Raw genomic sequence first — 10664 nt, forward strand, 5'->3', positions numbered from 1 at the left:
TCTTTCCTCCATGAAGATCTGCCAGCAAAAAAGTGCCCAAAAGTTTCCAAATTTGAAGAGTTTTCTGGAACAAGGGGAAAGGGAAAGCCAGAGATAAGGAAGGAAAACTATGTAAGAAGCAGAGGCTTGCAAATCTGTCAGACATCTGGGTCTTAATTAAATAATTTTTCTTCCCTGTCACTTTAACCCTTTCTCTACTTTCCTACTGACTGAAACTATTTTCAAAAAAGTAAAACAGATCTACCCAGTTAAAATAAAACCTATCCTACAGAGAAAAAACAGAACTAAACTTTCTCCTGTTTCTCAGAAACAGTTACAAGTAATTATACAGAATGTGTTTGCGCACAGAGGTATATATAATACATACATACACTGCTATTTTTCACTGCAGTTTTTCCTCTTCCCTTCCTGCCTTCTGCCACTCACTATTTTTATTTCTTCTGACCAACTTCCATGCTGAATTCTCTCCAGCTACTGACTTCTCCTTCTGTCCTGTCCTTCCCAAGCAGAACACAAAACCCTGCAACATTTGAATGTGAATGGGCTGGAAATTAAGCAGAACAGGTTCACCCACCCCTATCATTTCAAGCTTTTGTTTTAAACTAACTCATCAAACCCCAAACAGTTTAGTAGCAAACATCAAGTACTTCTCAGGTTGGTAACTAAGAGGACTGTCCTCCCAGCAGCTTCAGCTACCCTGACCAGAGCCAAAGGTAACAAATTCTTCCAAGAGAAAGGGAGGAAATGGGATTATCTCCGTCCAGACCCACAGCACGAACTGATCTCTGGAGGGTTCCCGTTCCCCCACCCCCACCCTATGTCCTCTACTAGCTGTACGTGAAAAAATATTCCTCTCTCATGGCTACTGAAGCAGACACTCAAGGGAGGGGAAAATCCCTTTCAGACTTTTAGAAGGTATTTTGTCTTTTTGCCACACACAAGCCTGTATTTATTTATATCTGTATAACTACAAAGTTCCCTTCACATTTTAAAATACTTTCATTAGACATTTCAATACATTTAAAATATTTTCAGAATAAAAAAAATGTCTGGTATTTTAAACTGTTTTTCCTTCTCTGAGACAGGACAGCAGAACCACTCTTGGGAGTGACCCCCTTTAAAACACTGATTTCAGTTGTTTTTAAAGTTAAGAAACTACATACCTCTGTGAGGTGACAGTCCACATGACAATTTATTTCATGCTCATAATCATACTACTATCTTATTTCAATCAAAATGTTTAAATTTCTTCCAAGAACAGAGTTTGCAGGAAAAGGACAGCTGCATTCTGATACATGAAATTCTATTTAATACTCAGCCCTCTGAAAAACACAGTGGTCCTGGCATGGTCTATCTGTTCACTACTCTGCCTTGACTCTCTGCCCATCAGCTCTCCTTCCCTAAAACAGGAAAATGCCACCTCCTCATATCACATGAGCACTGTGCAGAGAAATGAATTAAAGCCTGCATAGCATGTGAATACCAGTGCAATGAGTAACATAAAGAGAGACAAAGGAAATTAAGCAGTAATTAATTAATTCCAGAAGAGAATTTGAACTGAGTGAACAGCGGTATATCTGTCTTTTTAACTGAGTCCTGAAACTTAGAAAGAAAATAAAATTGAGTCCCATCCCTGTAACCAGAGACGTTATCATACTGCACAAAAGGGGGGGAATTGACATTAAAAGGGGAGAATCTAAGATTACACACAAAGCCTCAATATTGGAGTTACCTAACTTTGAGCACATGACCTAGCATTCCTAATAATATTATTTTAACATAATTTTTAACGTGTAATTATTTATAAAGCTCCAGACAGTAGGTGTGTATATGCTTTATAGGCGTGTAAAATTGTCTGATCCCTGCCCCTAGGAGCTTGCGTGATGACACCACACATGGGATGGGAAAAGAGGGGGTATGGGAGGACAGGGTTGCAACACTGTGAGATCATGAGATGTACTTACTGCTACATAAGCAACATTTCAGCTTCTCTGTGGTTTTCTTGTTACTCATTTAACAATATATATTAAAATTTGGTGAACAGATACATAACACAAAGACATCAACCGTAAGAAAGGATATGAATAAAGAGAACTATGTAGTACAATGTTCAGACTCAGCAGTTAATATTAAAACATTCACAGGCAAACGTTGCATGTAGTCAATTATTTATATGGGTTTAGCCCTTGGCACCTCCAGCTGAGGTCTGGATTCTGCTCCACCAGACACTGTACAAATGTATCGTGAGATATGATAGCTGTGTTATGGTTTTTGCTGTAAAAAACCAGTGTCAGAAGGGGATCTCACAGGCAGAGAGACCAAGATGGTTTAACAGGTTAGAGGCAGAGCTAAGAGTAGGACTAGAGTGTTTTGACATTTGTTTTGATATTCGAATTGCTAATTAGTATGTATATTTGGATTACGATTGCTTGAACAGGAATCCCCAAACCTAACCAAACAAAAAGGAGTGCATTTTCAAGTTGCTACCATGAACAGAAAATTAAAACCATAGAGGAAAGACCCCAGCTTGGAAACCCTGGAATCCATGTACCTTCTTTTAGAAATTTCTGTTTCTGTGCTCTGGGAACTGAAGTAGATTAGAGCTCTGCTGTGCTGTTATATTTGTTTGTGCAAAGCCTGTGGTTGCTGTAATTTCTGACCTGGCCACAATCTTACCCTGCCATGTGCAGACAAACATATCCCATGCCAGAGTCTGTACCCTTAAATGCTCACAAGTTTCGTCGACTTCGGCAGCAGATGAAAACCCTGCTGTGATATTCTAATGCTATCAGACATTACAGCCACACAGAGACCACCTGGAACAACCAGTAAACAGCTCCAGAAACCCTAAGAAAAAATAATTTAAAGCAAAACATACAACTAATTGGAGGAAGCCACATAGCAAAACATTTTTGATCTTCTGGAGCACAGGCTAACTCTTTGGAGAAAACCTATATGAGAACTGTGGACTTGATTCTGCTCTTCATTGCAGTTCTTCACAATGGATGGACAAAATACTACCTGGACCTTTTTTACAGCCCTTCACACTCCAAATATTGTTTGCTTCCACTTTAGGATACTTATCACAATCTACCAGAGTACAAAACTATTTTAGCACATAGCACTATTAATTCTTAGGAATTTATTTCACTGGCTGAAAAGCCCAATTTTTGGTCAGGTTTACAATTTAAAATTGCAACCAAATGTTTCCATTATTCTTATTAACCTTTTTTTCCCAAGCCTTAGCCAAATAAATAAAATTTCACTAAACAAAATTTCTGTCTCCAGTAGATCTCGGACTCAAGGAGAACTCAGTCTTACTGCTGCTAACCCCTACTACATCACAGTAGCAACACATTGTTCCAATTTCTTTGTTCTTATCTTCCTTTTAGAATTAAGTATAGATCACCAGGGTACAAAGTAGAAGATAGAAAGGAATGAGAAAACTCTGTGTAAAAATGTCCTGTATATTTTGTAGCTTATGAAATGCACTTAAAACTCTGTATAGTTTGGTATCTGTTGTTCACACAAAGTGCATTTTGACTTGTCTGGGGATTCATGAGGCTGCTTTGGTCCTGGAAGTAGCTCATTCATCAAAGAGCTATGTAGAATTTCTGGGTTCCCAACACATTTTACTAGTGGGGTAGCAGTTGTTCTGACAGTGAAAATGGAAATTGATGTTCTCCAAATTTGTCTGTACTCAAAATGGTACTAAGAACAGATTTATGTCGGATTAAAACAAGAATTTCATGCAAATAGTTTTAAAAAATACCTTTTTCCCTTTCCTCTACACTTAGGAAGTGGTTTTTAAAAACCTAGCAGCTTGACCTCAAAAGGATTTAGAGGAGCACAATTTTCAAAGCTGCTTCGTTTACAAAGATAGGTTATGAGTGGAAATGGATTTATCTTCAAATATTCCTGGCACATTCCAAGCATAATATTTTAAAGAATATTACTCTCAGCATCACTGTTGTGTCAGTCTAAGTGGTTGCTGACATAAGATTAAAACACATCACAAATGTTAAGTTTTTGCTATATTGCTAAGCTGATCTGGAGCAATTTTGCTGTCTCAGAACCGAAAAAATAAATAGTATTTATTAAAAACAACTTCATGTCCCAAACAACAACAATCTATTTCAGTCCCAAACCCCTGTTTTTAAATTACAGACAGATATATTAGATAAATACAGAATATTAAGCATTATAAAATCACAGGAAAAAAAAGAAAGAAGAAAGTCGGAAGCCTAGCCCAATCTCCTGCTCCAAGCAGGGCTAACTTCAAAGCCAGAACAGGCTGCCCAAGGCTTCACCAGGCTGACTTCTGAGAATCTCCAGACATGGAGATTCCTCAACTCCTCAACTTCTCTGGGGAACCTCTTCCACTGCCTAACCATTCCCATTTTGAGGAATTCTCTCATATTTAATTTTTTATTTCCTTTAGAGAAGCTGGTGACAGTTGCTTCTTGTCCTTTCACACTGCACGCCTGAGAACCCTGATAGTTTTCCTTCTGTTAGGGAAAGACTGCAACCAGGTCCCTCCTCACCAACATTGCTTTCCCACTGTGAGCAGCCATTCCCCTCACACCTCCAGTGCTCCAGTGCCCCAGCCCCCTCAGTGGCTCTCCACTGGATCCTCTGAGTTTTCCAGTCTCTCTCTTGAACTGGGGGCCCAAGACAGGACCCTGCAGCACTGGCCTCTCAGCGCCTTCCTGACTGCAATGGGCAGTGCATCACACCATGCTTCCAGCTTCCACTCGTTTGGCTCAGCAAGACCCCTGGACCCAAGTCCTGATGGACAGCTTCTCTGTGCACTCTTTCCAAATAGTAAAAATTATGTGGGCTTGTGGGGCAAGAACAATTCTAAATGTCATGAACAGAATATGTATCTTTGGCTGAGGTGAAAGATGGAGGGAATACTGACTTTCAAGAGGGAGTGTGTCATAATGACCTGTGGTTAATCCTTCATTTGATTAAAAAAACAGAAAAAGATCCCCCCAAATTGTAGCTGATTAGTATTGTTATTGCAAGGTTTTGCTTTGATGTCTTTGGTCAACAAAATGCTAACTTCCTCCTCCGCCACTGAACATGCATGTGTGTTTTTCAAACCACTCTAGATCCTGCATTTTGAAGAAAGTTGGGATAGCCTATTTACCTCAAAAGGACCAATCTAAGCCTACTGAAATTAATGGGTTGCTTTTTTGGATCAGGTCTGTAATGTTAATTGCAGTTACTATACCAGCCTATCTAATCCTTTCAATAGAAACTGCATCAGGACCTAAGACACTGCAAAAGGAAAAATCACAAGGATAATGTATTCTGAAGCAAGTATCTAAGTAAAGCTTGACCTTGTCCCCATTGATACTGATGGATAAAGAAAAACCCCAAGATCATTCCAGTAAGTTAAATACTGACTTTGGTCTAATTTATCCCTAAGTTATCACCCACTGCATGATCCAAGATGAAGTTCTCACTCAGAAATGTGTGGATGGAAATAACTAGGTCATGATACATGCTTTTATGAAGAGGGTACAGATTAGCAGCTGAATGGAGAGAGACCAGAAAGCACAGACTTTGTGTCAACTGAGAATTCAGAGGAATTTCTGGCCCCTGTCCCATGACTCTGCAGCATCACACAGAGCGGATCCCTGTCAGTATTACCAGGCCACCCTCCTTGCTGGAGACCTAGCTTCCTATTTGGCCAGCTTGTATTTGCAAAGTCCTATAAATTTTGGGTTCCCTTTGCAGCTCTGCCACCAACTATGTGAGTTTTGGCAAACAAACAGTGTCAGAGTCATTTGTGCTTGAAGGCAGTTTCTAGTTAAACTCCAGGTTCTCGTATTTTCTTGCAAAAACTGCAGAAAAATGTTTGTTTATGGTGAAAAAAAAAAGAGGGAAAAGAAAAGAAAATATGCTGAAAAGACCCCCACCCCAAAGTATAACACCAGTGGAGGTTAGCATTAGGTGAACAGATATATATACACATATAAATATATATGTGTGTATATATATATAAATATATTTATATGTGTGTGTGTGTGTATATATATATATGTATGCAAACATTTCCAAACCAATCTCCAAAGTTCACTGCATACAGTCCCTTTTCCACCTGGCTTTCAGTGGCTTGAATTTTCCATTATATGACCTGCATGCAATTTTTCTGGATCAATATATGGTAACATTTTATAAAAACTTCAGACGCTATCAGAAGTACAAAATAAACCAAACTGTAACAGAATTATTTCATATTCCTTGAAGAAATCAACTCTGGAGGGCAGCGGTCTTTTGCAAGAAATGTAACTGCAAGTTCAAACAAAAAAGTGACCTTTGCCTGTTGCTACAAGTATGTCGCTTGAGGGGATTTGGCAGTGAGCTTTTCACTGGGAGGAGTCACTTGGCATTGGTACTGGTTTATGAAAGAGCAGAAGAAAGTATAAGTTGGTTTTCTTAAATGAGTCCCTAGCAGGAGGACAAGCGCTGGTGGCAAGCAAATGTTTACCTCGGCGGAGCACGGTCAGGTCCCACGCTGTCACAGAAAGCATTCGGCACAGGGCCCGCCCCTGTGCCACACACTGCATCTGCCTCAGCTGGGTCCGTGTAGCCATTGACCAGCCTGATGTCTCTCAGCTTCATACTGTCACTTTGTGACTCCAGAGACACAATGTCAGACGGGGAGCTCACAACACCCGAGTCCTCCGTGGTGTCCTCTGATGCAAAGCAGCTGCTTTCTGACGCCGTTTCTTCCACCTCTGATAGCTCCAGAACCGTGTCATCCACTACATAAACATTATCATGTGTAGACAGCAGGCTCTCTAAATGAAATACAGCAAGGAAAGTTAGCTGGAAGTCATCAGTAAATAAATCAGAGAGCTGTCCCTTTGTAATTGGAAAAACCCACATGAAATGCATTAGAAATGTGAGGGAGGGTGCTCAGTATTTGTATATAAGATAAAGATGATTTGAAAAGTGACAAAAATTATGTCCTTTGCTTTTAGAGATGTGGTTTGCTAGGCTGGTCCTCTGGGGTTTGGAACTTATAACTTCCAAAGCAAATCAGTTTCCTTAATTCTCTGAAGAAAGAATTTTCCAGGGACAGTTTCCTGAGGAATTAGACTGAAGTTTAAATAACATGGTTCAAGAAATCTCTCCTATTACTCCTTATGGCAACATAATCTGATTATTTCTCTTCTATTCTATGCCAAACAGATAATATTTCCAATAAGAAGTCTGTGTACAGGTAAAAATGGGCAGCATTTCCCAGTCAGGACACTTGGCAAACTAGACCTACTCCTCGCCCAGTGGGTGCCACTGATTTTATCACCCTTCAATTTTTCTATTTTTCAAAGCATACAAAATCTCCTAATAATTGTACAGAAAAGTAGACAGTACCATACTTAAAATATAAACTTTTCCAATGTTTAGTTATTTATAAAGGAGATCAAGGGATATACCCTTTGCATGTTTAATTCTATTAAAAGCTACAAATTTTGAGAGGAGATTTGATACAGTATAATTTCTTGTACCCTACTTTAGTTTGGTTTCTATGAGCTATCCCTTTTTGTGCTTTTTGGTAAAAAACACAATTCTAATTTATATTTAGAAACGTAATCAATTTCATCCTGCAATTATGCCACTAAAGGAGAGCTCCCAACCAGGTCAAAAATTTCTGTGACTGAAATTACTGAGTGACGAAACAGAATCAAGCCCAAACACACTTCTCCTGATCAAAAGGAATCAATAAAGACTAATCTAAATGTTTAATTTGGAATTATAAGTGTGCTCCATTCTCTTCTTGAACCTCAGTAAGCAACAGGAAGATTAAACAACAGTTTATGGTCTGATCTTCCAGACACTTGTGGTGGATGTTAATTACATGAGAAGTCCAAGGTCTGCAAGTGTGACTAAGATTAAACATACACTTCACTGTATTTTAAGCTTGGAATTAACAGCTTTTTGGAGAATACATAAAGCTACAGCTCAACAAAAATGATCAACAGAGAGAAATACTTCTGAATTCTGCTGTATACACAAAAGTATTTTTTTCAAGACAGAGAACTGAAAACAACTTTGTCAAAGACTGTCACAGAAATAATTTTGTCAAGGTATAGCTTAGCAGTGAAGCTTTGAGTAAAAGCAGAATAAAAATCAAGCCAACATTCTCCTTGACTGAGGTTACAAGATGCCATTAAGTACTGAAATTGATTTCCGACAGTAGAAGCAATAAAATTCAGAGGGTTACAAATCATGATTAAACTTTTAAGTGCTGTCAAGAATTGATATTAATGATGGAAGATGATCCAAAGACTCTATTGCAACTTTGGAAGCAATGTTACTTATTTCTTTGACCTTATTTTCTGTAACATTAGTTCTAGATTCTGGATATAGTCTCAGAGATTATTCCATTTTAAAATGGTAATTACAAGAACAAAGTATGTGCCGCTGAATGGATTTGAGTATGCTAGCCATAGAACTACAGTTATCAAAACACCAACATGAAGGATAAATGTTAATAGCTTGACATTGAACATCAGATAATAAAACCCCACAAAAACTCACTGTGAACAAACAGGTATGAGTATATGGCTTCTTGGCTTTTAGATAAACAAAAAAAAAAAAAAAAGCCCAGTAACAAACATTAGTAAAAGTTACAATATGTTAAAACCAGGACAAAGTAGGATAACAAAGAAATCAATTTATAGAGTGGATGTTGAAGAGTGAAAGGACACAGAAAGATTTTGAGGTAATGCACAATGCAGTATATATACCTTGATGCAAAGAGATCTCTCTGTAATACATGACAAATCTATTGTCACATGGATGCCATAAATGACTTCCACCCTATAGCTGGCATGGCAATTTATAGCCAAGTACCTACTCCCATATCCTGACATGAAGGGGGCAGCCTTTTCCTCACTCACTGTCTCTTGCATTTCCTCATCCTCTTCTTGCCTGCCTGCAACTATTTCCTGCATCTTTCTGCTCACAGATTTAGATCCTTTTGGTCACAGAGCCCTACTTGCCTATTCAGTAATACCAACACTCAAGTCTCTCCCTGCTCTGCTGCAGGATCCCAAACTCCAGCCCACTGTCCCCACATGTTGACAAACAGAAGGAAAACCAATCTCTTGTTATCAGAGTTCATGGGTGAACTGATCCCTGTTACATCTGGATCTTGGCAGCTGAATCACTCAGGCCAGAATAAGAACCTCCTCATTCAACAGCAGTTTTATCCTGAAGCATGGAAATACAAATAGACATCTTTTTACTCAATGATTAAATTCCCAAAGCTCAAGCAAAACTAAAATGTTCCTCTTTCTTCAAACCTATCAGTTTGACAAAGTGCTTCCCTAATTTTTATCTTTACCAAGAAGATTCATAAATTTTTAACACAGTTAGCACATGGCACTGAATAGAGTTATTGGCTGAGGCAAACCATTTTGATTGCCACTACTACTTGTCTGAACATGAAAGCACACACATAAAACACGGCTGTGATGGTTCTGTGTCATGTTAACAACCTTGTTTCAGCTAAGAGCAGCACTAAAACACCCCTGTTTCAAATTTGAGCCATTCTTGGATGGATTAAGTAAGAACTATTCTTCCTCCTACATGCTTATTAAGTCTTCACTGGTGCAAACTGAAGATGGGATGGGCATTATCGGGTAATGATACATGACATGAAGAAAGCCTACCTCAACATTACTGAGTGGTCTTGTCTTCAGGAGACCGAAAATACTTTATAAAGCTTTCTAATTCTACAAGGAGAACAGGATAACATTTAGTGGTAGATGTGCTTCTGCCTTGCAAGTTTTGCAGCATTTTTTTCTCCACCCCACACTAACACAGTGTGACCACAATGATGGCACTGCTGAGGTTTTTTGTTGGTCAAATAAAGAAAAAAAAACTCAACATTTTCTTTTCTTTCCTCTGTCATAACACTAAGACAAATTCAGGCTCTGATCCCCAGGACCTCATGCAGACATATCCAAGTTAAGAAAGAGTATTCAGCAAGTACTTCAGAATTGAAAGCACAAATTACAACTGCCACAGATAATACAGTATTGAAAGATTTCTATACAGAAGGCTGAGTTTTCAAATGTATAACAATTTTCAGTAACGTAACCTTATTCACTGGCATCAGGTGGGATGTGGTACTGAAAAGCATGTAGAAGTCAGTCCATGGTCTCCAAGTTATTCTAAAATTTCCTTGGGACATCTCACCCCCACATGAAAATGGAGAGAATCCTTCAAAGCCTTGCATTGCTGCTTACCTATATCCTGCTGCAGACACTGCTAAGCCCACATGAGTGCTGCACCAGGGATCTCCCCACATTTGCAGCAGCAGGGCTGTCGTTGCACAATTAGGTCAGCCACAAGTTACAAAGGCTTTCTTGCAGAGGGGGATGGACTGGGATGTCTGTTTGCAAAAATGTTGCCCGTGATCACCAAAAGGGAAAGAGGAGAGTAGCTCATGAGTAAGGAATGTGAGCTTCTTGTTTAACACAAAAGAGATCTTGTTGCTTTAATCTCAATAGCCTGTAAGCAATTAGGAAAACATTGAATTTTGAGTTTAGAGGAATCATATCTGCACTTGTGCAGTTTGATATTGCATATATGTACACATTACTCATCCAGAATGCCAACGATGGGGAGACAGATAAACC

At 38.9% G+C, this 10664-nt stretch overlaps 1 protein-coding gene across 1 annotated transcript in view; it reads right to left on the minus strand.

Annotated features, from left to right (window-relative positions):
* The window catches only part of LOC118694637 (protein cordon-bleu-like), a 28382-nt gene extending 19410 nt beyond the window's left edge, over window positions 1-8972 (minus strand). The window contains exons 1-2 of the mRNA XM_036395810.1: window positions 8876-8972; window positions 6500-6812 (exon numbers count right to left, since the gene is read on the minus strand). Of these exons, the coding sequence (XP_036251703.1) occupies window positions 6500-6812; window positions 8876-8972 (410 nt within the window). The remainder of the gene's footprint in view (window positions 1-6499; window positions 6813-8875) is intronic.
* Window positions 8973-10664: the final 1692 nt, after the last annotated feature.

The sequence above is a fragment of the Molothrus ater genome, chromosome 1, assembly GCF_012460135.2.
Source record: "Molothrus ater isolate BHLD 08-10-18 breed brown headed cowbird chromosome 1, BPBGC_Mater_1.1, whole genome shotgun sequence".
In the NCBI taxonomy this organism is placed as follows: Eukaryota; Metazoa; Chordata; class Aves; order Passeriformes; family Icteridae; genus Molothrus; species Molothrus ater.